Consider the following 27,569-nt stretch of genomic DNA (forward strand, 5'->3'; position numbering starts at 1 on the left):
TTGTCCTTACTTTCAAATTGACTTTATTTTATTTCATACAACAAATTATACTAGTATATACCTTGTTATACAACCGATTACAATGTTCGATGTTTGATTTTAGACACTTAATTATTCTCAAATGAATGGTTAACTTTTGGTTTTGGCTAATAATATTATTGCGTTCAATGGATACATAAGTAAATAAGGACTACTTAAAAAAAGGTCAGGGATTAGTTAAACATTTCGACACTTAATAATAAAAACTAGCACGACAACATCGTTAATATGCGAGTTATGCACAACTGATAATAAGGAACCATCAGACTAGATGCAACACTTAAGTACAAAAGAGCTCGAAACTCGGGGTGTCGCAGCATAATCTGCTAAAGAAATAACCCTAGCCTCCAGTGTTTTTTTTTTCTTCATGCTGTAGGAACGAGGTATGTATGGTTCGGTAGAGATTCCTATGATTTTAGGGCCTCCATAACCGCTGCGTGTCCGCCGCGCTCCGCATAATCCATGGCGGTCAGGCCGAGCATGTCCTTCTCGTGCGGATTCTCGAAATAGGGCAGGACGTACTGCACCACCTCCGGAAATCCGTGCAGTGCTGCCACGTGCAAGGCCGTCCTGCCTGAAGGATCCGACTGGGCGAGATCGGCACCGGCGTATTGATAGGACTTCAATCTGATCATCGATCCCCTGGCAGCTGCCGCACACAATTGCTCGCCCACCGCTCGCGAAGAGCCCGTCAAATGGGCACCACAGTTGATCAGTAGCTGGATGATCTCGTGGCTATCGGTGGCGACAGCCTCCAGAAGTGGAGTGCGATCATACCGATCACGCACGTGCACGGACACCCCGTTCTGCAGTAGGTACTTGACGATCTCGACGTTTCCCAGCTGACAAGCCAAGTGCAGGGCCGTTCGCTGGTCATGATTCGTGCCCGACAAGTCGGCGCCATAGGCTTTCAAGTTGTTGATCTTCTTGGGATCACCTTCGGCCACAGCGGCGTTAATCATGGCCGGAAAGAGCGTTTCGCCCAGCTGATCCAGTTCTTGGGGCGAGGACAAGTGCAGAGACCGAGCCACTGCATCCACCAAGTCGTAGTCCTCTATTTTGGCAGCCTTTAAGGAGGTCAGTTCGCCCCTCAGGTTTGACTGCATCATCTAAGAAATGCACACATTGTCGATTATCCATATTTATTGAACTATGTTCAATATAGTTCAACTATAGTCGAAACTTACCTGCTTCTTTATATCGAGTGACCACTCCTCCTTGCCGATGACATAGGCCAGCTTGGCCAGCGCCGCCTCGGGCGTCATATCGAAACCGGGAATTACACCGACATCGCAGAGCACCTTGCCCGTATCGTAGATCTCCGCCACTGTGCCATTGGGGCACTGCGTACAATTGATGATGATAACGCCTCGTTCGCCAGCCGCACGCAGTTCATCGATGAGGTCTGTTCGGTTCGATGGTATGTTTCCGGACCCGAAAGATTGCAGGACAACGCCGCGAATCGGTGGCGCCAGGAATGCCCGGAATGTGGAATGCGAAATGCTCGGAAAGATTCGCACCAAGCCGACGTTCTCGTCGAGATTCAAGTGTACGCAAAACCTTTCAATTGTGCATGGCCGGAATATTAGGCGGTAGTCGACGTTCACATCAATGCCGATCCTTGCCAGCGGCGGAACATTCGGTGAATCGAACGCGTCCAAGGCATTCGAACTGACCTTCACCGTCCGATTGCCGCGCATCAGCTTGTGGCCAAAGAAGATGCAAACCTCCGGAATGATGTAGTTACCGGCAATGATCAAGGCCGACGTAAAATTGTCCTTGCCATCGGTTCGCGTCTCAAAGATCGGTATTTGGGAGCCCGTGATGATCACGGTCTTGCCCAGGTTCTCCAACATGAACGACAACGCAGATGCGGTGTAGGAAAGCGTGTCGGTGCCATGGAGCACCACAAAGCCATCGAAGAACTCGTACGATTGCTAAACAATAAATTAGAAAGGATTAATATTACCCTCCACATATACATATATGTATGTATGCATGTACCTGAATATCACTGGCGATTCGCGCCCAATCGTTCATCGTCATATTGCTGCTGTCCAGCAGCGGTGTATATTCCGCGATCTGGTAGATAACCCGGCGATCCACGCCCTGCACAATGGGCAGCACCAGTGGAGCCATCGATGCAGATGCTCCAAAGCGTCGCAGCGCGTACTCCTCGTCGTGGATGTTCGGATATTTGCGTATGCTGCGCACCAGGGCATTGGGAATGGGAGCCAGCACTGGAGTAGTTATGGAATATTATTTAAGTCACAAAAATTAGTTCACTAAACAGGATGATGCTTTATGGTCACGCTTTTTCGTGTGGCAAATGTTTACTAAAATACCTGATGAGAACACGTAATAGCGAGTAAATAGGTAATACAAGTAAATATTTAGACAGCAACAATCTGTTGACTGCCAATTGATTTGTTTTGTTTACTTTCCAACAATATCAACTGCATTCAATACTGCATACAATATCATATCTGGCCATTTTCGGGGACTCCCCTTGTTTGTAAAAGGAGGATATCATCTAGATGGGCTGCTTACCATTCCGCTCGTTGCGCACCATGCCGATGGTGCCGCCAGTGTAGATGACCTTCACCCGCGCCTCCTTGACATCCTGGGCCATGAGTTTTCCGTCACTTTTGTTCCTGCGGATCGTCGGACTCGGCAAAGTGGGCGATGCCGGCGGCATGCTTTTGTCCAGCGAGGCCAGCCTCTCGTGACCATTGGTCTTCAGGACGGGAATATCCATACTATACGGTAAGGAAATGGGGAAAATAGACTGCGGAGCGCCGGTTGCGAAGCAGCCTTATCACTGGGCTGCTCAGTTGGTGTCGTTCCGAAGCGTAAACAGCAAATCCATTAACAGCCCGTGCCGTTGATGATTATTTGGCCAACTCGTTATCGGTCTAATCCGGATCGGATCCGGAATACTGAAATAATAATTCGCGGGGGGCGCCGAGATAGCACGTGGTATTGGGACTCTATCGCAGAGGAAATTGAAACGAAAAGCCCAAATCACGGCGGCGCAATCACTTATATATAGATAACCCGCGCCAGACTTTGGCCCACGACGTACATGACTAATCTAATGAAATTCAAATGAAATTCCGCTGATAGCAATATTTTGGCCATAAATAAACACCCAATCAGCTGGGCGACTATCGATAGTTCGCAGTGCATATAATCGCAATTCCAATTAGAATTCAATTTTCCAATTTGAAACCAAATTATATATGTATATATATACATATATATTGCCATATATATATTTTCTGTATTGTTTTGTTTACACATTCTTTTTACGTCGATGGGGCAACGCCGAACCATCAGTGTGAAAATACCCAACACTGGCTAACTGCTCAATACCAGAGGTCTGGCAACGCAAAAGCTTGTCCCCGTCTGGCAGCTCTGAAATCCCGTTAAGTTGGCGGTAAATGCGCAAAAAATTTAAGTACAGTACAATTTATAATTTGTGGTGGAATACAACAATTGAATGAGACAGAATGTGAATTGCATTTGTACAACGACTTGGTGGACAACTACAGCTCGTTGTGGCCGTGACTGGCGGGCAAATGGGGCTGCAGGTCCCGCCAAAAGTCGACCCGGTGCTGCATAAGCTCGTTTTCAAGTCGAAAAATGGATGCGGAGTCCTCCATTTTGGTGCCCAGACGGGCGAATTCCACTGGATAACTGGATGCGGGACTCCAGTTCGGCAGTTGGAAGGTAGCATTCGTGGGATTTGGATTGCTGTGGAGAATGTATCATTAGTTTCGTTTGAAAAAAGTTATGTTTAAATGGCATATACCCGGTCTTCGCAAAGCTAACCCACAGATGCAGCATCAATTCGCGGAGCTCCAGATCCTTTTGCGTCGGCACCGCACTCACGAATAGCTCCCGGCCAATGGGGAACAAGTACTGGAGCTCCTCGGCATGGCACGCTCCATAGAACTCGTTTCGGCCGCCCTTGAAAATCTCCGTAAAACTGGCAGCTCCCTTGTGATCGAATAGGTATACATAGGTGGGAGCCACGTCCTCGTGGGACATGCGGAGGCGCAGGTACTCATCGATTCCGGCCACAAACCATCCATCCGAGATCAGCTAAAATGGAGTAAGGAGTTTGCACACATTAGATTCACTGATTAGATTCATAAACTCTTAATTCATCTAGATTGGCGATCCTTCACTCACGTCGGTCAGGTTCTGGTGGTTGGCCTTGTCGTAATCGTGGCCCGACTTGAAGTAGAAGCTTTCGATGCGCTGCGTAATCGCTTGCCGCACGGAATCGTCATGGTGATCGTAGTTGAGCACGACCGGCAGGACCTGCTCAAACTGAGACTTAAACTCGGCCAACAGCTGGGGAAGATTGAGCAGGGCGGCGGTCTTCAGGAGACCTTCCTCGGCGGTGGCGCCCACCATGAGTGGAAGTTGCAGTCCATGTGGTTTGGCCGCCTGTCGAGGTGCCACTGTGAGGAAGGCGCCATCGTGCTCCGGTTCGATCACGGGCGGAAATGGTATCATCGGATCAAAGTCCCAGACCTGCAATACAAAAAAGTCAGAGGTAAAGCTTGGCCTTCCCTTCACCTTATTTGATTAATAACAGCTTGAATGGCTGCATTGTACTCATTTTTGGTCAATACCATCTCTACCACAAAAGTCTTGCTGGTGACACTCTCCGTTTTGTATATCAATTGTAACAAAAGTAATTTACATAAGTGGGGCGAGTTGGAGAGCCTTCAATGAAATTGGTTATAAGACTACGTCTAGCTTTGAATTCAAATTGCATAAGAACTATCAGGTTAGTTGAAACTCCTTAATCTAGCGAATTAATTAATTCCCTGTCCAAATCTTTCGCAGATTACAAGTACTTACGAACATGTCGTATAGGGAGGCCACTATATCCTCCGCTGGCTTCTTCCTCAGGCACTCCAGTTTTTCCGGCCATTCACCGGCGTTGCCGCAGCCCACTATCTGGGCCAATTTGGTTGCCCTTCCAGCGGCCACTCCCTTATGCGCAGGCTGTGCCCAGGGATTGAAATAGGTGCCAGACTGGGCGATACCTCGATGCAGTAGGCCGCGCGACTTCTCCGACAGCATGTGATAGGTGACACTGGCACCTCCGGCGCTCTCGCCAAAGACCGTAACACTGTTCGGATCACCACCAAATGATGCAATGTTCGCACGAACCCAGCGCAGAACCTCCAGTTGATCCTTCAAGCCATTGTTGCCGGGACAATCGACCGTCTCTGTGCTAAGGAATCCCAAAGGACCCAATCGAAAGTTGGCCGAAACCAAGACGATGTCGTGGTCGAGCAGGAAATCAGGACCGTAGAAGCTACTAATACCGGAGCCACACTGCCAGCCGCCGCCATGGAACCACACCATCACAGGCAAAGTTCCATTTGTTCTCGGCCTCTCCGGCGTGTAAACGTTCAGATAGAGGCAATCCTCGGAACCCTCCAGTATCATGTCGCGCCGGAAGGGATCGCGCTGCAGACAGATGGGTGCATCCTTGATCGCCAATCGTTCACCCTCCCAAGGGGCCTTCGGCACGGGCGGACGAAAGCGAAGATCGTCAAGAGGTGGCTCCGCATATGGCACACCCATAAACGCCCGCATGTGCCGGCCATTGTGGGTCGTCAAATGGCGTCCAATTAGCCAACCGCCGTGGGATAAACGCACGTGCAAGCACTGCGAATTGCGTCCATCGCTCCATTGGATGCAAATGCACAACAAAATCACCCGGATCGACCAGAGGCCAGCGTCTTTTGACATCGTGCTCCTGCGCTTGAAGTCCGAGTTCAGACTGATTTCGCTGGTGCACAGCACGCGTAGTTTTAAGATTACAACACCATCATAAAGTCAGCTATCTCAGCGCGCCCGCTTCCGAAGCGAACTTGTTTGCCGAATTTTTTGTTAAGCGGCCCGTCTCTTAGCTCATTAATTCTGCTTATTTTCATACCCTCAGCGGAGTATTTTAAATATGGTAAGCAATCAACAAGCTCTGTGTACATTATGCATGTTTTTATTGTTTTCAGCTGGAATGCCTATTAATACCTACCAAATCAGAGGTAGAAACCGTTCAGCTACTTGTTAAGTTTTTTTTTGTAAATTATATATCTCTTGCATTTAGCACAGTAATTTTGCAATTACAGGAAACCATATTACAAGTGGAAGGGTGTGCAGACGCCAAGGTGCAGCAGCGATATCTTTCTTGCCACTTTGCTGCGTGATCGGCATCAGCATCAACATCGCCATCAGCACAACATCAAGCATCGACATTAATTTCGGATGTTTAGGTTTCGTTTTGGGACACTGCGCAAATTTGGTCAAATCGAGCCGAAAACCGTGGTTTGAGGTGTGTCATTTGGCCATTTGTGTACTGCACTTTAATTGATTTGATTGTGGTTCTTGCTAGTGTGATGCTAATTGATCATGATATTATATTTCCGTTGCTTATTTGCAGGTGGTTGGATCGATGAATAGTGGTTTGAAACATAATGAAATGCCAATACTCTTAAATGCAAGTGTCTACAGCAAGTAAATGTCAACAAATTACGAACTGTAAGTGACTTTATTTATTTATTACAATATTTCTGTTATTAATTTAATTTTAATGGGCCTATTTTAAATGAATTTATATTGTTATGGGAATTATGGTTTTCTGGGGCATTCAGCATCTTTAGTTATTTACTATTTCCGCTGTTTTTAATTTTGAACTCGACTTAACCCACTGTTGTTGGCGTCTTAATGATTTAATTTGGTCAACGTTGGCTTGTCAATGACAAGGCATATCAAGTGGAGAACACGAGAACGATACTACTACGACTATAATGTATTAATGGCATTTCTGAGCAGATGCAGATAACGTTCCCCCCACTTTGGAATGTTGTTATAACGTTCGTGATTTTGGCCTTGGATCAATTCGGTCAAATTAGACCTAAAGTACAAGCAAAATCTATAAGTTTAGCCCACTTGCGTGGAAAAGATTGAGGCTAGAAGTTGTTTTCAACCGTCTCCGCTTTTTCCAAGTGTAAAAAAGGCCTATCGGTTGGGAGGGGGACCATAACCGATTAGCGAATATGCTAATTTACATTTTTTCGAACTCATCTGAGCATATTTATGAGCGGTATAAAATATTTGACGATGCGCCGAGCCCACCGAACACAAAGAAATCAAAAAAGAGCGCAAACTTGAAAGTTGTTGGAACAGCATTAAAATGCGACAGGGAGACAAACTGACCCGAGATGAAATGCCCTGTGAGATAAAGAAGGGCACCTGAAAAAAAAATGCCTTTGCATGCCGGAAAATACCATCGAGCTAATAGGTCCCTTTGATGTTGCCACGAAAGAGAGCTGCTGATGAGGTAAAAAATTACAGAATTGCCGCATTCCTAATAGAGCGAGAGAGTGTGGCTCATAACTTTTCCTTCGCTGGGGGAGGACCCTTTTTAATTCATAACCTGACTCGGGCTTTTTGTACTTTTTGTGAAACTAATATGTGGCACAGACACAGCCTCTTTGCCATCCTGACAAATGTCCAGACCCGGGCACACAGATTTATTTAGCTGCAAACAATTTTAATCCACTTGAGTGCCAATTTATCAGCCGGCAAACAAACAAACGAGCCCCACCAAATTGATATGTGCTACCAAGTAACTACATATGTATCCTACATATATTATTTGGCTGCATTCAACTAGAAGATGGGCAGCGGCGACCGCCGTTGGCCCAAGGACTTAATTCATTTTCCTCACCCAACCGAAGTATCAGTTTCGTTTGCTCAAAACAAAACTGACCGGTTGGTCTGACAAGGTTTTCTTTAAAATATGCCCTCAACCGGTTTATTTTACTACTTTTATGCATCTTACTTTACTTTGATTATAAGGAAACTAGTGAAATATGTTTCAAAAGTTCTACTAAACCAAATCCTTTACTTTTTTTATGGCATTTTACGCTGTATTTGCACAAATTTTGTATTTAAATTTGTTGAATTTTAAGTATAGAAGGGGGCAAAGCTCTTGGGGTTGACAAGAAACCCTTTATTTTTTTTTGGGGCGAAGGTGTAAAGGGGATTTGCTGCCCAACAGCGAAATGGAAAATGATTTATTGAAGGTGAAATATTTATTGTTGTTTGTTTTATTTTTTTTTTCGCTCATTTTTTGTGTATGATTGCTGGGCTGTGTGTTTCGGTTTTGTTTCCACAGTAAACAATGGCTATGCGGCATCTTTTGAATTCTTTCCACCTCCTTCGATGGAAAAAGTGAAATAATTATTAACAAAAACAAGCGGCAAACATGGAACAACAGATGCTCCGGCGGACGAGACGGGAAAACCCTCATCCCTTCCTTAAATATTTATTTATTCTGCGTTTTGGGTCAATTCCTCTGGTTTCATTTAATTAAAAAGAAAAGCCAACTCGCGAGGCATAATATCAAAACAAAAAAAAAATGGAAAAGGAAAAGAGGGAAAAGGGAATATAAATATCCAGTCACATGCATGGATATCTGGGTGTCCTTTTTAGCTGCCGCCCGGCTTGTCCTGGTATTTACTTAGGATCAGGTGGTGAGCTGAGCACTCATCCCAGCGCCGATTTTTCCCAACAATGCCAAGAAGCCGCCGCGGCAGGCGAAGCCAAAATTTCAATTTCGCGGTTGCTGCATATTTTCCCAGCCTTTACTTCTACCCACTTTGCTTTTGACTTCGCCAGCCAGGGACAAGCCACTTTCGGCAATGGAATTTAAACGAATTTTTAAACAGGCCAAGTTCCAAGTTCCAACTCCACAACTCCCCAACTCCATGCCCATCTCAACTTTAAAGCCAGTCCAAAAAGCCAAAAAGAGGCACAACGGAGAGCTTAAGCGATAATTGGCCACTAGGAAATGTCGATGATGTTGAATCGGGAAATGCAAATTGCCAATGTCCGGAACGGGCTTAGTCGCCTAAGTCCAGGAATCCAAAATGTGGAAAAATAAAAAGAAGCAACTTCGACTGTGGGCTTAGACCAGGCCAGGCCAGGCGACCTGACATGGATCAGTTTAAGCGTTCCAAGTCGGAGCCAACAAATTGATATGCAGCAGATGTTGCCAGGTTTACATCCATAATAGTAATAATAATCAGAGACCGGGGAAAGATAATGGCCAACCACCGTGAAGTTTGAATACACTCACTGGCGCTATGCAGCCTCATTTATCGAGCCATTGCTTAATGTTGATTATTTTATATATTGGAAACCAACTGCCTGAAGATATGAATTTATGTAGAGTTTAGCTGAAATATGTCTGGATTTTGCCTGAATTTGCTTGACCAACAAATTCGCTCTTGAGTGTACGCTTCGTAAAATGCCAGAGTTAGAGCAGCAACTGATTCGGAGTAGGACATGGGCGTGTGGTGATGTGGCTTTGGATGTGGCTGTCGATGCCTGTCAGAGGGATTAGCTCGCCTGATTGGACACGATGTGATTAACTTGTCGTCAACGCGGTGACTCCGTCGCCGAATGAGAATCTGAATCCGACTTTTGGTCTTCTCGCCGACTGTGTCGTCGACACGTTCCACGCGCTTAACCGGAGGAAGCACCATCCACTAGCGTGCCACCACCCAAGCCTGTCCTGTTCCCGCTAAACAAAAGTGCAAACATTGACAGACGGCTAACGAGACACGGGGATGGGATATGGGTATCGCAATGGGTGTGGGCATGGGCATGGTTAGGGAGAATGGGAACGGGCCAGAATGGGAGGCTTGCGAAAAGAGTGGGTGTTGCGGAATTGGCAGGCCAAAATTAACCCATTACGCACTCCATTAACGCAGTTTGCCTATGCATGTGGGCCCCGTCTAATTAGTTGTGGCAGCTGATGCTCCACACTCCGCACTCCGATGCTCCAGCACATGTGTACTTAATGCAATTACCAACGGCAGACTGGCGAGGAAATGGCAGACGCAAATCTAGTTATTCAGCTTGGTTAAGTCCAAATCTAGTGCAACCGCCCCTTTTAATTCGATATTGCAAATCATCTGTTTACAAACGAAATCATACAGGCTCTTTGGAACTAAATACATATTCTCATAAGCTCAAGAATCGAATGGCTTTAACTTACCTGTTACGTAATAATTGAGCTCATCTCTGGGCGAAACAATATATTTATTGTTGCCTTTGAGTGCGATTATTGTTTTTCGTTTTCGTTTTTTTTCGCTATCGTGCCAGGCATTTCTTTGCCATTAATATTATTTTCATTTGTTTCGCTGTGCTCCTTTCAGATTCTTTCATTTCGAGTCAAGTGAATTCTCAAGTCGTTCTCTCGATTGCCGGCTGCGGATTACGCGCCAGTGCATCCGAATGCCTGGCATTTTGCATTGCCAACAATCACAACAATTGGCCAACCAACAAGCAGCAGCTAGCAGCCAGCAGCCAACAACCATATTGTTGGCCATATGGCTGCCGGTATGGGGATTGCGGTCTGGGATGATCCGCCCTGTTGGCTGCCCAACAAGCCGCTAACAATCAAGTGCACAATTGCCATGAGGCCAAAAAAAAGGGGGCACGCGGTCCAGGAGACAGGGAGTCCCATTAAATTGTGCTTTATGGGCAGCAATTTGTTTGGTTTGATTTGCCATCAAATATTGCCCGGCAAAATATTTGATTAGGCTTTAATTGCTGGTAATGATCGAATGCATCGCCACAAAAAACGACTGAACGAGTACCTTCCATTGTCCAACATTATTTTCACTGTTTGATTGGCCATTAGGTAGGTGACTCGCTTCGCTTTGCCAGCAAGCTGTTGGATTTCAATCTGGTCTTGTACTTTATGGATGGGACAGCACACGTCCGCTTCTTTATCCAATTATGAATTTTTGTCATTACGCGATGCCGTGGCCATGGCAATGGCAATGGCGATGGCGATGGCAATTGCTGCTTCCGTCGGTTGGCACTACCCCCAGACCAGACGAAAGCAGGCCATCCCATTACCATTTCCAATCCCCAATCCCCATTCCCATCCCTCTGCGGCGACAAAAAACGAACGCAAAAATCTCATTATGATTTCATTTCGTTCAAATGAAGCTCTCGTGCTGGGACTCTGCTCCGGCATCCGCGTCCGCAATCCACATCCGTGTCGGTGTCCTCCGCTCCGTCCCCGTCCACGTCCGCGTCCTTGTTCTCGTCCTTGTCCAGCTGCCAGCGGGTGGCAGTTGCTAGCCCACTGCCCCGCCTACAGCGCCACACAGCTCCACCCAGCTCCCGGTCTCATGTGTTCCTTGGCTGTCCGGCAATCGCCGCTATGGGGCACTGCAGCCGGAGCCAAAGGAAGCAAAACATGAAATGTTCCGACAAGAGAACACCGATCAATGCAATGCTCTATAGCATTGAAAAATATAAATTGATGATCAGTTCATCTTCCTCGCAGATCGCAGAAAAGTGAAGTCAATTTTGCTGCTTTAGGTCTTAACTTGAATGAGGATTGCGTTGTCGCTGGAAAAGTCGTGATACCCCCTATCAGGGTATTGGAAAACTTGACTCTGGCGCTGTTCCTGTTTCGGTTTCTGTTCCTGATATTCCTGCCGCGGCTGCCGTGGACAACGGATAAGGCGATAAATTTATTTTAAAATAAAATTTACTTCCCCACTGTTGACTGCGTTTCCCCCAACCAAAGCCCAACCCAAACCCAGACCAACCCAATCCACCCAATCCCTGTCCCATTCTATTTCGCTGTTTAATTTTGTTTGCTTCTCAGGCGAGATCCTGTTTAAATATGTATTTTTTCGCCCGCTGTCCTTGCTGCCCCCATCGTTGTTATTGTTGTACCTTCTGCTTACCTTAACGGCAAAAAAATATTGTTGTGTCCTGCCGTATTTAAATTAAAATGTTATTTATGTCAGCTGTTTGATTTCTTAACTTGGTCGCCCCTGCAACCACCAAACAAGCAAAACCCACCCACCCACATTCCCTTCTTTTTTTGTTTTTTTTTTAGCGCTCCCAGGGACACAGGGCATTATTTTCCTCGCTTCATCGTTTTCTTTTCTTTTTTCGGGCGCTTTTCTTTTGTTATATTAGAAAATCGCAGGGAAAGTAAGCCGCTTAGTTAGTGTTAAACGGCTGGTGGAAACTCGAATGAGTAGGGGTATAAAGTTGGGGCGGGGGAGGTCCTTTCTTGCACTTGGCCACTTGACAAATAATAAGCGATTGCAATTCCAATGCGATTCGAAGTCCATAGTTGTAATCATCAAGAAATATTTTGTTTAGCTAGAGTAAACTTATATTAAGGATATAAGAAATATTCATAAAAGTATGCTATTACCAATGGCGTTGATTTGTTATTTAGAAGTTATTACTATTTGAAAATCGTTCACGTATAGCATCGGCATCCTGATGGCAGGAACATCGAAACAAAGGACTCTACGCACACATACACATGTCCTTTTGGCAGTCAGTTGTGTGCGTGTGAGTGGGTTTTTGTTTGGGGGCGGCAAGTGTGCGGCTCATTTGTCAGTTCGTTCGCTTGGATAATTGTCCTGCGATAAACAAAATTAGCAGCAATTTACGCGAAAATAGCTGAATGCCTATTTGACGGCCCAAAAAGGACGAGGGCGCAGAGGCCGAAGGACAACGGAGTGAATATGGAATGGGAATGGCAATGGCAATAGCAATGGCCAGAGAACGAACGGCGACAAATGCCATCAGCAGCGTCATCAGCGCAAAAACACACATTTTGCCGCCGTCTGTGTCTGTTACTCGGGGTAAACCTAACCCAAATTTATAGTGCCAGGATATATTCATGTGTCTCTCACGCACTTCGTCGGGAGTGGGCTGATGTGGGGCTGCGAACCGATTTGGGATGGCCGGGGGTTGCTTGGTGGACCCTTCAACATTCGTTATAGTTTTGATGAGTGGCATTAATGAGTCGTCTCTGTGTGCCTTCGTGTCTCTGCGCTTCGTTCTCGGGGGTTGGCATTAATGACACCCACACATGGCATCCAATTTGACAGTCAACACGACGACAAATTAGTGAAATCACAACTGCCACTGGAACACCCCGTCCTAGCCATTTCGCATTCCATTCCATTCACTAACCAAGTTTATGCCGAATGCCTTTCCGGCATTAAAGTCACTCAGCAGTTAAAAAAGTTCTAAAAACCTTTGGCCAACTCTTTTGACTAGCAATGCTCGTATTTGTTGAGTAGTAAAATAGATATTGAATCTTTAAAGAGGAATCTTTTAAGCTTAAATTCTGAAAACCGCTTCATTTCCTGCTTAGAACTCCCGATATCTGGTATGTTTATAACGTGTCCGTAGAGATCTTGTTATGCGGCAATCGCGGCGTTGAATCTAAGCCAAATTTGTTGTTGACTGCCGGAGGCCTAAAGCACCCACTTCACTCCACTTGGCCACTTAACCTACTGAGGATGAACCACCCCAGCGTATCGTTCGAGTCCCGGCTATCTGAACTTGGACTCTATTAAAAATGCTTACAAATGCGCTTAGCAGCTGAAATAAATCTCCATATGTAAGATGACAGCTCAGGATGGGAATAGGAATGGTAATGGTAATGGCATGAGGGCATACTACTTGCTTGGCCAATTCGGATGCGGAGCAGATCTGGCTGTCACTTAAAAGCCATAAATAACTCATGTCCTTAACTCATTTCGATTGCTGTCGATAGCTATCGCTTGGCGAGAGATTTGCGAGGTCTTCGAGGCCCAGATTTTATTTGGTCAAAGGCAGCTGACGCCACTCACATGGCACAAAAAAAAAAAAAATAATAGAAGGTGGATTGGGATCAAAGTAGTGGGTGCATGGCAATTCCAGCACCAAGATCTGTTCCAAATCTGGAATCCCCAGTTCGAATGCCTAACAGCATTCCTAAGAAGTTTTTTTTTTAATTTCCCTAGGACAAGTAACACGATTTAGTCCCCATTGTAACGTCTCCAGTGTTGCAATTTGGTTGTCTCGCCAAAATGATTGGTTAATAAAGACGTTTTCTAAGCTCATCGAAGGAAACTCGAGTGCATGTCGCAAGTTCAATATTTGACTTTAAACAGAAGGACAGGTGCATATGGCCATATGGCCGTATGCCATAAAGACATTTGGTTTGTTGGGAGCGGAAGGGAGGCCACATCCAAGGACTGCCACAAAGGATGTTTGTTCTCTTTGCTGGCGCTCGTGTGTTTGAGAATTTTACTTAATTTTATTATGAAACCAAAGCCGGAGTGGGGATTTTCGCTGGAAATTTCCCCTGCAGCTGATAAGGCAGCAGCGTCTTGTGACTTTGACTTTAATGACTGGATTTATAGGTCCTTGGAGATAATCTCGGGCAGCTCGGTGGCCCACACTCGCGCACACAAGCGCATACTACATATACATACATAGAAAAATTTGTGGAGTGGAGTTCGGAATAGCTGCTGTTTTGTTTACCAACTGAAGAGCAAGAGCAGGCTGGTGGGTAGTTCAGGGCAGGGGACTTTTGGGCTGGAGTCGGGGTGGGTGGACAGAGGAAGACGTCGTCGTTGTTACAGGGTAATTAACATCAAAGCCCGACAAAGCTCATAAAAAGAAGCCAGCAGCTAGAGAGCTGGCGAGATAAACAAGCTTACATGAGAGACTTCGACGGCGGAGGACAAAAGCGATTCTAGGGGGGATAAGTTGGGGGTAGTGGAGGTCATCAACTTGTCTGGAGTGACGACGTGAGCGTTTGGCGACTATTTCCCGGCTCCTGTTCCCCGATTTTCCCAACGTGAAATAATGTTGACAGCGCCAAAAAGGATGCCAGACACACACATTCACACACTCAGTCTCACACACTTTTATATACACTTATACAGCACACTGAGAGATAGAGAGACAGATGTGCGAGGGAGTGTGTGGGTGCGGCAGAAAGGACAATGATGTGGCACGCACATGTTTGAAGCAATTAAAATCAGATAAGTTATAGAAAATGGCCTGTCGTCGACATTTAGACATGGAGCCGCTCCAAAAAGGAGCAGCACCGTCGTAATGTATGTATGACGGAATGACACTGATGGGGTATATCACTTTTGCCAACAAAATTCGGAGTTATATGGCAAATCTAGTGGCTTAGTATAAATGTAGTTACCTATTTGATGATATTACATACAGCTGCTAGAATTGGAATTAGAATTGTAAAATTGAGATCTTTAAATCATGTCATGTCATCAGTAAGCAGTGCAAGTTGTATGGTTAGTTTCCAGACCAGTGCTAACATAGCAGCATAATCAGTGTAGTGTTGTGTAGTGTAGTGAAGTATAGTGATGGGTAACAGCGGTCCGGTTCCTTTCCGTTGCTTTTCATTCGCATGTCTGCTCCAGTCACACGGGTCTGTCCGTTCATCCGCCTGTCCGTCCGTCCGCCTGTCTGGTGTCTTCCGTTACGTTACGTTACGTTTGTCACGCTGCCTTTTGTCCGCCCACCGCCCACACACCGCCCCGCCCCAGTCCGACGATGACAACCGCTTCTCCTTGCCTTGCCATAATGAATTTCAACGAGAGCTGCGAACTGCAAAGTGCCAGCGCAAAGTGACAGCCAAACGAGCAATCCACTGAAGCACATACACATACAGCAGAGGTCGGGCAAATAGTAGTAGAATTCTTCAGATATATTAAAATATGCGGCTTGCAATGATCAAATCAAATGTGCATAAGCTTGTAGATTACCTTGCAACACACGTCTGTTTAATAGCTCCAAAAAAGTATTTTTAGTATGATAAATAAATAATGTAATATACATAAATATATTAACATTAACCAATACCGAAAACATTTCAAGACGCAAAGATTTAAGCAATGCTAATAACTTGGTCGCAACTGTGTATATCCAGGTATAAATCAACCTGCTCTGTACGTGTGTGCATAGGTGTGAAATATTTTTCGGGTTCAAATGATGGTAAACATGGAGACATGGCATTTGTGCAATCCGCACAACACCCCAAATATGCCATACCCCCAAACAAAACCAACTCCCAATTGCAGACTCCAACTCGAACGAAAGGCTCCAATTGGAATTGTAGCGACAGTGGGTGGGCCGGTGGGTGGTGAGTGGCGCTGTGATGTATTCATGGCCTTGACGTTAACGGAGTGACAAAGTTCGCACCCTTCACTGCAGATGAGAGTGCGAAAGCAGCCGAGAAAAATAATGGCAAATTGCCAAGCAATGCGAACTTTGAATGCTCTACATTGGGCGAATTATATATTATCGAGGTTTTAATTATTGAAAAATTGGTAATATTTCACTTTAGGCCTTATAGTATGTTAAAATCCGAATATGTTGGAAAATTTAATTGTTAATAGCCCAGCTAATATACCCCACATGAGTTTAAATCTGCGAAAAGCAATAAAAGCAGCCACCTTCGAAAATTCGCACGCTCTTTAGTGTGTGTGTGATGTCCTGCCCTCTTAACAACATTTTTTTTTAAGGGGGGTCATAACCAAAGCCCGAATCCTTAGGATTCCTTAGTGCGCCATTTGGTGGCACTGCGAAGGTGAGATACCTTTCAATGTGGCTGGCCGCTAAACGATGATGTCCTGCACCAAATGGTGTCCTTAGATTGGAGTCTGTCATAAAGCTGCGGAACGGAGAGATTGTGAATCCGTTTAATAAGCAATGGAGCATTGTTATCCGCTAGATTCTAGGTAATCTTTTGGAATTGTAGCCTGCATTTGCTGATCAGCAAAATGGACAGAATTTATGGATGAATTCTTACCAAAAAATAGTACCAAAGTGGTTAATTATGCAAAGGACCAAATCAGTTGATTGGGCGATGGATATGCAAATATTCAGTCGAGTGAATAGCTGCATCCCCAACTGTATCCGATGGAGAGGCCAATCATTTCAAGTTTTTTTTCCCGCAGTTCAAGTTGCCAGACAAGTAGGATCCATTCCACCTCCTGAGCTGGGTGCACATGTGTGTGGGTGTGTTATCCTTACAGTCCTGGTTTCCATCTGCCGACTGCATTTCGCATTTCCATCTCCATTTCCATTTCTGCCACTTGAGCTGCATCGCCATCAGTGTTATCCACATTCGCTTGTTGGTTTTTCCAGCTGCTTAACAATTTTTCGTTTCTTTCCCAGCTTTTGCCCGCCGAGCCCCTCACCCATGGCCATTATCCTGACAGGCTTTTGTTGATTTCTAGCTGACTGGGTCCCCAGTTCGTTTCTCTTTTCGTTCCTCCTTCACTTCTTTTTTGGCCCCTCGGCTACCTTCTTTTTTCCTTCTGCTTTTTTTTTTTTTTTTTTGCTTTATTTGTGCCTGTGCGTGTGTGTGTGTTGTGTTTTTTTTTTTGTCATTCACACAAACATATCCTGCGGCACTGAAAGAGAGAGAGAAGGACGAGAGCAAGAGGGATCTCCAAAGTCCCGACTTTGGCGAATGTGTGTGTGTGTGTGCCTCGATTCTGATTGGACACATCAGTGCGACACCCACACACATGCGACACCCACCCACACAGACACACACTCACGCAAATACATATATCCTGGCCATTCGGAGGCTCCACCCACATCGGTATAGGTCTCGCCTTTATGTACAACTCACGCGTTCGGTACATAGGATCCACACCCCCTGGGCAAGTCTGGGGTTAAGGGGTGTCCTTCCGCTGTGACGTGTGTGTGTGGAATCGTGGTAGGTGCTCCTCCTCCATCCCACCATCCTGCGGCCCAATAGAACAGATAAATCGATGCCGTTTTCGGGCTTAAGCTGCCATCATCATCATCATCGCACTACATACATGTATGTAGCAACCCACTTTTGTTTTCACATCCATGCGGTTGATTTGTAGCCAACGAAAATAATCAAAAGCGCATAATGAAATTAAACATATAGCATGCGGTCATGGCATGCCATTTTGTTTTAATTAAAGTTGCAAACTTTTCCTCTTTGTCACAAAAGCCTTTCAGATATGAAGAATTTGACTAATAAACGAAGGTATTTCGTTCATAGCAAAATAGATGAAATTCCTCTACCATTGCATTAAACATAGAGTGTATTAAACACTTTTTTCACGCGTAACCAATTAATGAGATGAGGTTACTTTACTTGCAGCCAACTTTACTGCAGGATTCTTACAAGAGGTTTTCAGAGTACTCCTTGTTGGCTGGCAGATCCATAATGAGTAGGATGGCCGCTGATGGCTGCCTTATGGATTACATTTCCTCCTTTGTCTTTGAGGGATGCCGCTGTGTGGGATATTGGGAGCACTGAGACTAATTTGGCATTCCGCTGGCAATCGCTGGCAAGTGGAGCACGAACACACAAAAACACACGGAGCATTCGGCACGAACCGAACTTAATGCGATCATGCACCAGAAGCCCAAGGTGCGATTTTGGACTAAGGGAACTCGACTGACTGGTGACTGGTAACTGGTAACTGGTAGCTGGTAGCTGGGATCTGGGATTGCCTTGGCCCCCTCCGTTGCTGCCGATAATCCTGGTGAAAACTTGAAAAGAGCAAAAGGAAATGATTTCATTACCAGACACGTCCAGCTGCACTGAGAGAAACAGGAGTAGCAAAGGCTACTGCAATTTCGAAATATGTGGCCATGGTTGCTCCGCATACGCTATACATCTGAGTAACCATGTAACATACTCTTCTCTTCTGAATGAACTAATCCCTTGGCATGTATGTATGTATATGCATATGTCCATTTGTTTTTCTTTGAGTGCATCATTGCGAAGGGCGAAGTGTGTGCGAAAAGTCTTAGAACTGGGCGGCACGTACGCTTTTATTAAGCCCGTTGCGAGCGGAGCGGCATTGATTACCAATTCAGCGGTCATCTAATCACGGACGGAACGGCGGTCGCCACCGGAACGTGCCGCCACCATCTCCGGCTCCATTGAGTGTATATCCTTACCGCTGCTACCTGGCCCGATGGCAGCTAATTAAAACGCACTAAAGCGGCTGCAAAATGTCTCGTTGGGGGAGGGGCGAGGCAGAGAGCTGCGGCGTGTTGTGGCATACAAAAGCCAAAACTGTTTCAAATTTCGTAGGGGATGCGAATGGGAATGGGAATGGGTAGCAGCAGGGTGGCAGATAGTCGTCACACTACCCATGCGCGAATTATGAGCCATAATTTGTGTTAGCGCCAAGTGTCGCCCATACCCAACACCAAAGCTGGCTGGAGAAACGCAATCCAAATCCCCGATCCGAGCTCCTTTTCGGATGCGCGAGCAGCGAGGAGCGACAAATGCGGCGGCAATTTAGTTAATTGCCTGCAATTATCCTAATGAGCGCCTTGCCTTTAGCCGATGTCGCCGCCGCTGCCGCCCCCCCTAAGACCTCCAGCCCCCTCAACCCCCACCCACCAAATCGCTCGTATATCTTCCCCAAGCTGACTTATTGTATTTATGACCTTATGGCGTTTTGCCATGCATAAAACAATTAGTGCAACAACAACGGCGCCAGCGGAGGGTACAATGTGCACGGCTAACGTAAATGTCTGTTCAATAAGATCGAATTCATATATCTCTAAAGGAGTGCATTTGCATCACATTTGGGTATATATTATATTGGCTAATCTAATCGGGAACTAGTAGTTCTTATTCTGGCAATTAGCTATAATTTGTATGTATGTATGCTTATATTCAGTATGTACTCATATTTTTCTTTCTGTGTTGTTTCCTTACTCTGTCTGTCACATATTGCCCATAATTAGATAAGTTATGTCAGCACTGAATAGCATTCTGATTGAACTGGCATCAATCAAATGCGGGCTAAAATCTGGCGCTTGAACTTGGCGATATGGGGTGTCCTAACTTATGTTCGCAGATATGCATAGTTTGTACTACACTATATATACTATTATATTATTATGTCGATTTTTGTGCACTGTCTTTGTACAGGTTTTCCACCTGTCAATGGCACGAGTAAAGCCAATTTCTCAGACCCGCGCTGAAGTAGTTTCCAATCGCAGTTCGAACAGCCAGCTGAAAATGCAATTTACTCGAATTTGATGATGTGAAGGAAAACCATTTAAAAGACACACACACATACACACACACACACACGCTAAGTGGAAGGACATAACCGCATGGATTCGCATGTGCTCCTGACATGCCGTTAGTCATGTGTGTCGCCGGAGCTTCGTCCTGCAGCGCCGTGCTTCGTCCCAAATGACATGCCATTTAATGTTAAACTTTAATGTTTTCTTGTAAGTGAAGTCATAATTTTGTCAAGCGGTTGTGCCAGCCGAGAGCTGCTCCTCCTCCTGCTCCTCCCTTGCCACGCCCCCATACCAAGCTGCCACCCACTGCCGGCAGCCTCACATTTGCAGCCACATCGAAGGCTCAGCACAGGTGGCATTATTTACGCAGTTCGCTTCCTGCCACATCTTACACTGAAAAAGATGGGGATCCCATCGCTCAACACTTCACCTTTCCGATTGTATGGTCATGTACTAACTACTATGCACGTGTAGACCAAGTTACTACTACTATCTTTGCATTTCATAGCCCTAATTTTTCCGAGTGCCTTCGCAAGTCGGTGGGCTGTTGTTATTTATATGTTGGCAGTAAGTCCATTTCGTGGAGGTGTACGGTGTTCGGTGTTCGTAGTTCGCCGGGTGGCCGGGGGAAAAACCGGGACGCGTTGACTGTAACGACCTCATGAAATAATGCGCCAAGTGGCGTCCTCGTTTTTTGTTTTCCTTCGGCGGCAAAGTGTTTTATGCCATAATATTTATCTGTGCGCGTGTGCCCCTCATTATGGAAATCGTGGATTTGCCAAATGCTTGCACGATCATTTGTCATTCTTTTTTACAGTCTCAGCCAGCTACTGCTGACATGGCTCCGGATTTTTATCCGTACCCCATCTCCTTGTAAATTATTGAAAACTGTTGGCTGGGCGATTCGGCGGCGGCGGTAGCATCATGAATGAAATATAAGCCAAGCCACAGGCTGTCATAGCGGCTTTCGCCGCTAAGTGGCGAGTCCTTGTCGTCTCGATTCCCTGGGATTTGCAATGTATGTATGTGACAATGGCTGTTTTTCTTTTCTTTTCATGATTTTCTTCGAGGGTGCACACAGCACACATGTACGCTTTTAATGGGCAGTGTACATATGTGTGGGTGTTTTGGGGTAAATTGCAATCGAATGATTGATCAGGCGGGAAATGGCAACGGAATCTGTAGTTTGGGAATACACGAAATATCATTTCACTTGCAAGTCCGGCACTTCACCTAACTGAGTGGTTAAATAATGCATGCTGAAAAATTGGCAGTGAGAAGTCAGAAACAGCGTTTCAAACTAATATTTTTGTATGCCCCTTGGGATGATACCATCTAAATTCAACCATCTAAATTTGTAACGAATCCAGCGTTTATCTGATTAAAATATCTCTTTAATTCGAAGCCCAACATTTACGCACTTTTCGCCAAGTCGACGACTTTTATTGATTTTCTCCTGTGAGGACTCTCGCTGGGAAAACCCTTTTCTGGTCCACGCCCCCTTATCTCTGGCCGCCCACTTTCGGGAGTTGTTTCGCCCGAGTCGAGTTTGAGGCACATTGAGCAACTTTTCAAAAACACAAACACAAAACTTCTGAGGTCTATGAAACCATTGCCGTCGTCGCCGCCGCCGTTGAAGAAGTTAAAAAAAAAAAACAGAATACAAAAAAAAAAAAAAAACAAGAAACAAAAAGTGCGGCGAAACTTTTGCGACGCACTAAATGTTATCATTTTTGTTGCTGTTCTTGTTTTATTCGCGGCGGCGTCTAAGCCAAGCATAGAACCAAAATAACAAAAAAAAAAAAATAAAAACAAAAAAATAGGCCACGCAACTCTTTAAAGCGCCACGCCCCCTTGGCACCCGCCACCCCCTGCGATATCAAAAAGTTTGCAATTAGGTATTGTCAAAAGTTTGTTCTTGTTGTTGTTGGCAACTTTGGCGACGGCTCGGCCTAATAATAATATGGGGAAAGCCACCGCCGAGTGTGCTTAAGTTTCTTTTTAAAGTGAACGAAATGAAAAACGAAAATCAGCTGATCAGCCGCTCTCCACGCCATCTGTGGTATCAGCAAACAGCTGTTCGGCGTGGGCTAGGTTCGGTTTTGGATTTTGAGTTCTGTGGAACACGGCGGAATGGAACGATGCGATACGGGTACGCATGGGAATGGAATGGCGGGGAAAAGTTATATCAGGAGGGATGCCCCTGCCCCCGGGTCGGTCGAAACTTTTGTCTCAACGCAAAGTTTGCAGTCGATGGGGACGTGGAACTGGGATAAGAAGAAGATAATGGGCGCGAAGTGGGAAAGAAACAAGGAACAAGAGCCAGAACAATTTAAGCCTTTCACTTTTACCATTATAATCGCAGCTGTTGGGGTCAATGGAATGGGCTTTACCAAAATAAGGCGGTTCCACAACTTACTTTTCAAGGACTTTCGTTAAGTCTACTAAGCCGAATGGAGGGCGTACTTTCAAAACATAAAGTCTGATCAAAACATAGCAATAGGATCGGATTCATAGTTATAACAGTAAGCTCTTTATCTCCAATTTCGATAAACTTTATCAATGATCTGGTGGATCAATATATCGACAGTGAGCGATCGCATTTCGAAGTGTATTTACTGGGTATGTGTGCGTTATATCGGGGACTTCCTGTTTGGTTGAGTCGCTTTTATACGTTGCTTTTTTATTTGCGGCTGGCAACTTTTTGCCGGGTCAAAGTTCAATGCTCGACGCGACGTCGTCGGCACTTTTTGTTATTTTGTATAAAATTTTGCTTAAAACTGGCGTAAGTTTAATTTTTTCTTGCCCAACTTTAGAACAAAGTTTCCGCTCTCTCTCTCTATCTCTCTCCATCCTGCTCGCACTTCAAGGCAACAGGCTCTCTCTTTCCCACCAAGCAGTGAGTCACTCAAAAGTTACGTCGTAGGGGGCGTGGCGGTTGGGTGTTCGGTATGGAAGGGGTTTTTGGCACGCCTTAAAGTTTAGTTGCTGGCCGCCATACGCAAAGTTCTTTGGGATTTTTCTTTACAGTTACTTTTCCCAGTGTCAAGGTCATTTCGAAGTTTTGTTGTTGTTCTTCTTTGACTTGTTATCGCTGTTTTTGCTGGCGCTGCTCATTAAATGCGTAGCAAAAACAAATCCAAATAGAGGCGGAAACTTTGCTTTTGCTTTGCTTTGGAAAACGGATCAAGGTCACCAGAGGCATTATAGCTCCCAAACCCATCAAACTTTCACCATTATCAACTTTCTTCCGAAACGCCGCGGATATTGCACAGAGGTAAAGTTTGCTACACGCATAGAGGAACAGATGGATAGTGTTTTCTGGGTATGGTGATGAAATGTGCATGAAATTGTATGTGAGCAATCGATGGAGTACTTTAAAATGCCCCTTGATTGGGTAGTGAACCAATGGAGCATCTTAAATCTTAAAGCCTTTATAGAAATTGACCTGCTCGTATTTACACCCCATTTTCATTCGCTCTCTGGCTGCTAAGAGCACCAGAGATTAGCTGGGAAAGCAAAGGTTTTGCATTTCAGCTTTTGTGGCTGCTGCTGATGTCCTGCGACATTTTCGCCATGCTCCACTCAACAAGTTCCATTTGCTGGCCCACCAACAACAACAGCAACAGCAAGAACATCAGCATAATCAAGAGGAGATTATGTAATTAGTCTGCAGCTGATTGATGAGTCCTGGCAGCTGTGAGCTAAAAAGTGTCCTCGGCCCACAAATCCGAAGGCAATCAGGGGTCCTTGTGATAAAATTTAAATATAGAAAACCCCCCTCACAGCCGACGTTCATTTTGCGGACGGTAAACAAACAAATAAAAACAAGATTTTCCCTTGGAGTCCTGGAAGTCCTCGGAGTCCTTCTCGTCCTTCCCGCACTTCCCAACTCCTGCAGCTCATCAGCAGGGCATCAACCACCAAAGGCGCTGATGATGATGCCAGGCAGGTGGGGCAAAGGCATTGGCTCATCCACTTGTCTGAGCGAAATGTCACAAAGGACTCGTCCCCTCCCCGTACCCCGCCCCCCCGAAGCCGGCTTTTGTGTCCGGTAAAACTTTATTAAGGATATGCAAATATCCTTAATTCGAAAATGATTTTTAATAGGATCGAATGGAATTAGTTTATTACTTTTAATGAATTTTTTATGTTCGGCCTTCGTCCGTCGTCCTTTATCGTCCTCGTCGAAGGCACTCTCAGCTTTTGTTGCGCATGAATATAATGCTTTTCATTTGGCCATTCCGGGCGGGGATATAATTTCTAAAAGCCAATCACGTGGTTTTAGCCTGCGAATCGGCCAGAAAAGGAATAAAAATCTTGGGGGTAAGAGAGCTGGCAAGGACAACTTGGGTCGAGCCGTGTCCAAGCAAGACTAATGGTCGGTCTTTTGACCCACCACCCCTTTTTTTGTTTTGTTTTGATCCACCCACAACAGTCACCCAACTAATTTGCTTGCAGATGATTTATTGATTTAAGAGCTGGGCCACATTGAAAACCCCATACCCCAGCCCACCACATCCCATCCCATTCCACTTCATCCCATCTCATCCCACTCCATTGCATCACATCTCATCATTTGGAAAGCCAGGGCCTTTGTTTATCTTGCTATTTTTATTTCTATGTGGATTTTTTCGTAGGCAGCTAATTGATTTTCCCTGCCAGCTAATTTCCATCCAAAAGAGTTTTTCCCTACTCCTATTCCCCGTTTTTCTGTCGCTTCTGAGGTAATTAAAATTTTTGCCGCAATTCGAAGGTCCATGAGTCAATGACTTTAAAAGAGCACTTGATATTATTACAAAAATTTAGAGAACACTCGAGCTTAAATACAATTTAAATACTAACTGGTGGCGAAGGTGGACTAAGTATTGTTTTAGCTGTAATTTCGATTGGCAATGCGACATGTTTACCATTTGATTCACAGCAAACCCATTAATATCCATCAGCTGGTCAATTTTGCATCGATTGTTTTTGAATTTCCATCGAAAGTTTCAATTTCCAAAGAAAATAAGGCCCGCCTTTTGGTCTGCTAGTCACAAATTGTTGGCTCATTTCGATAATGGCCATACTAACTTAACCTAAGCCCCCACCCCCCATCATCATCATCATCAATCGCAAGAGCCTTATGCTATTTTGTTGATTTTCAAAATTCATTTGAAGAAATTACGAAATTTATTATGCCCGGGCCGAGGCTGAAGCGAAATTTGTCAAACAGAAATGTGGCCAAGTCGCTTTTGGCCCCAATGCGGATGGAAATTGGATCGGCTGGGAACGGTCCCTTTTAGCCAGGTCCACCCACTCCTTGTTGTTTTTGCTGGCAAGCAAATGCCGCTGTCCGCAAAAACCCAAACACGTATTTTCAATTATTTCCGTGCCAACGTCAACGTTGTTGAGGTAGACACGTAAAACTCTTGGCCACCGCGGCACTACCACTCCAAAAACTACCGGAGTTGCAGTTCAGTTCTCCTGGACTGATATCGATGAAATGGCCGGGGCAAAAGTGGAGAAGCCATCGCCGGGCTTATGGAAATTTCGTATGCAAGACATATTTGGCCAAGAAACAAAAGCCAACAGGACAAAGCATTCAGCCCCAACACGCAGAGAAATGGCCAAAGGAATCGGAGAATAAGAATATATAAAATATATAGATATATATACATTTTTAAGTTTTATATCCATTAGCTTATTTTGGCACATTTCACCGATCCTATTGGGATTTGCTATTTTTAAATATATCCGTATACCTGCTGGTTTCTCTGTGTACTTATATACTTTCCATACCATCGCCTCGAACGTCTTCGCTGTCCTGTTGTCGTGTCATCAGCCTGTCGTCTTCTTGCCCAGAATTTAGTCATTGCAATCTACTTAATCATTTTCGAGGAGCAGCCTCGGATGTTCCATGGAATGGGGCCTGGACAAATGGGGCAGACAGTTCCATGTGGCATTCGTAATTTGGTAACTGCAGCTCCGTGAGGACAGTTCTGGTTGGGTACTGGGTTCGGGTCCGGGTCCGGGGAAAATTCCTTAATTGTTCCGGTTAGCCGCACAATCCATTCTGTGCATTTTACATTTTAACCTCAGCATCTACGACAGCAGCAGCCGCGTCCAGGTGCCACTGACACTACTGACACCACTATGCCCAGCCAGTGATACCCATTCCCGTTTCACGATTACCTCCCATCCAGTCGAGAAATGAAAATGGAAAATGGTAAATCGAGGGGAGTGCGGCGAGACGTGGCGGGGGCAAAGGTAAACCACAGAAATACAAATCAAATTTTGTTGTGCGGCCAAAAAGCGTTTGCTACGTCGCCTCGGCAGCTCCTTCCACTTCCACTTCCCCTTCCAGTCCTTGTCCCTGTCCTGGTCGTTGTCCTGGCACTCCTGCTAGTTGCTGTGGCTTTTTAAAACCATTCCAGGCCAAGGGAGTGGTGTCGACTTTTGGAAAGAAAACTATCATATTAGAATTAAATTTTGTATACATTTTTAAGTTCCAATTCTATATATGTAAATACATATTGATGGAAGTTAGAAACAGGCTGTCATGCCACTTTAAAGAATATCTATTTATTAATGATTTATCCAACTTATTACATTTAATCCTGAGTACCCAGTGCTTCGAATCCCCATGGCAGCCACTGAATGGCATTTGGTTGCGTTTGCAACCTGCACATGTACGTGTGCTCGAGCTAACTAACTCACCTTTGCCCTTCCGAAATGCGGTTGTGTGTAATATGCTGGGGCAGAATATGTTTTATGCTTTCGCATTTGGAATCTTATTTGGCTGCTCACCGATCTGGTTGGCGTGCACACAAGGTGTACATGTTTATGTACATATGTATGTAGTATGTTTTTTGCTATTTGAGAGATGGCTTGCACTGGCCTGGGATGTTGTCCCCGCCAGCTAGCCAAACCAAACCAAACCAAACCGAACCGAACTGAACCGAAACGAAACGGAGCCGGGGCACCGAGAACTGACAGCGACTGACTAACGCACTGACAGCTGCCACCCGCAGATCCCCGAGAGGCAGGGCGTTTTTCGGGGACTTCCCGGCCAGGATTTTAGCGGAATTGGATGGTGGATGGTAGATGGAGGGTAGTGGGTAGTGGGTAGTCGGTTTTCACCCATCGACAGGAGCGCGGCTATAAAACCTCAACCTTAATTGTGCGGCGCGCATTCGGCGGTTAGTTTTACGCAATTCAATTTGGCTGCAAGTGCTGCGGGAGCCGAAATTTATGCAAGACGACAGGCAAGACAGGGTTTTGGTCCGCTTAAAGCGCTCTTAAGTGTATCCCAACGCAAGTTGTTTGGCCTTTAAGGAGCTCCTTTGGCTCGCAATTAAACGAGGTGCACATAGAAAAATAGGGATGCAGTTAACAAAGACATTTTTGCAAAGTCAAATGCTAGAGAGGATTGCATGCGATTTTACATAAATATTTAGAGATTCATTTGATAAGTCAACGGATGCACTACTTACTACCTATTTGTAATCAAATATTTCCAAAAACTTATCGGATTGTTTCGCCAAGTGCGTCGAAGGGAAGTCTTCGCTTGGCACCCTTTCTTTTCCGTCATTTGGCCGCTG

At 45.3% G+C, this 27,569-nt stretch overlaps 2 protein-coding genes and 1 long non-coding RNA gene across 3 annotated transcripts; 1 reads left to right on the forward strand and 2 right to left on the reverse strand.

Moving 5' to 3' along the window:
* Positions 1 to 6: 6 nt before the first annotated feature.
* On the reverse strand, positions 7 to 3,256 carry LOC6725057 (L-asparaginase). Its single transcript, XM_016174505.3, has 4 exons — positions 2,590 to 3,256; positions 2,044 to 2,279; positions 1,227 to 1,976; positions 7 to 1,148 (listed from the first exon to the last, which is right to left on the reverse strand). Exons 1-4 carry the CDS (start codon positions 2,795 to 2,797, stop codon positions 447 to 449), a joined length of 1,896 nt encoding a protein of 631 aa, XP_016038033.1. The 5' UTR covers positions 2,798 to 3,256; the 3' UTR covers positions 7 to 446.
* Positions 3,257 to 3,494: 238 nt separating this feature from the next.
* Positions 3,495 to 5,893, reverse strand: LOC27208947 (venom carboxylesterase-6). Its single transcript, XM_016184478.3, has 4 exons — positions 4,918 to 5,893; positions 4,237 to 4,584; positions 3,854 to 4,146; positions 3,495 to 3,795 (listed from the first exon to the last, which is right to left on the reverse strand). Exons 1-4 carry the CDS (start codon positions 5,818 to 5,820, stop codon positions 3,588 to 3,590), a joined length of 1,752 nt encoding a protein of 583 aa, XP_016038034.1. The 5' UTR covers positions 5,821 to 5,893; the 3' UTR covers positions 3,495 to 3,587.
* Positions 5,894 to 5,950: 57 nt separating this feature from the next.
* On the forward strand, positions 5,951 to 6,656 carry LOC120285230. The gene is made up of 3 exons (XR_005544497.2): positions 5,951 to 6,031; positions 6,201 to 6,403; positions 6,512 to 6,656. It is a non-coding gene; the product is annotated as an uncharacterized LOC120285230 (long non-coding RNA).
* Positions 6,657 to 27,569: the final 20,913 nt, after the last annotated feature.

Source organism: Drosophila simulans, chromosome X (assembly GCF_016746395.2).
Source record: "Drosophila simulans strain w501 chromosome X, Prin_Dsim_3.1, whole genome shotgun sequence".
NCBI lineage: Eukaryota > Metazoa > Arthropoda > Insecta > Diptera > Drosophilidae > Drosophila > Drosophila simulans.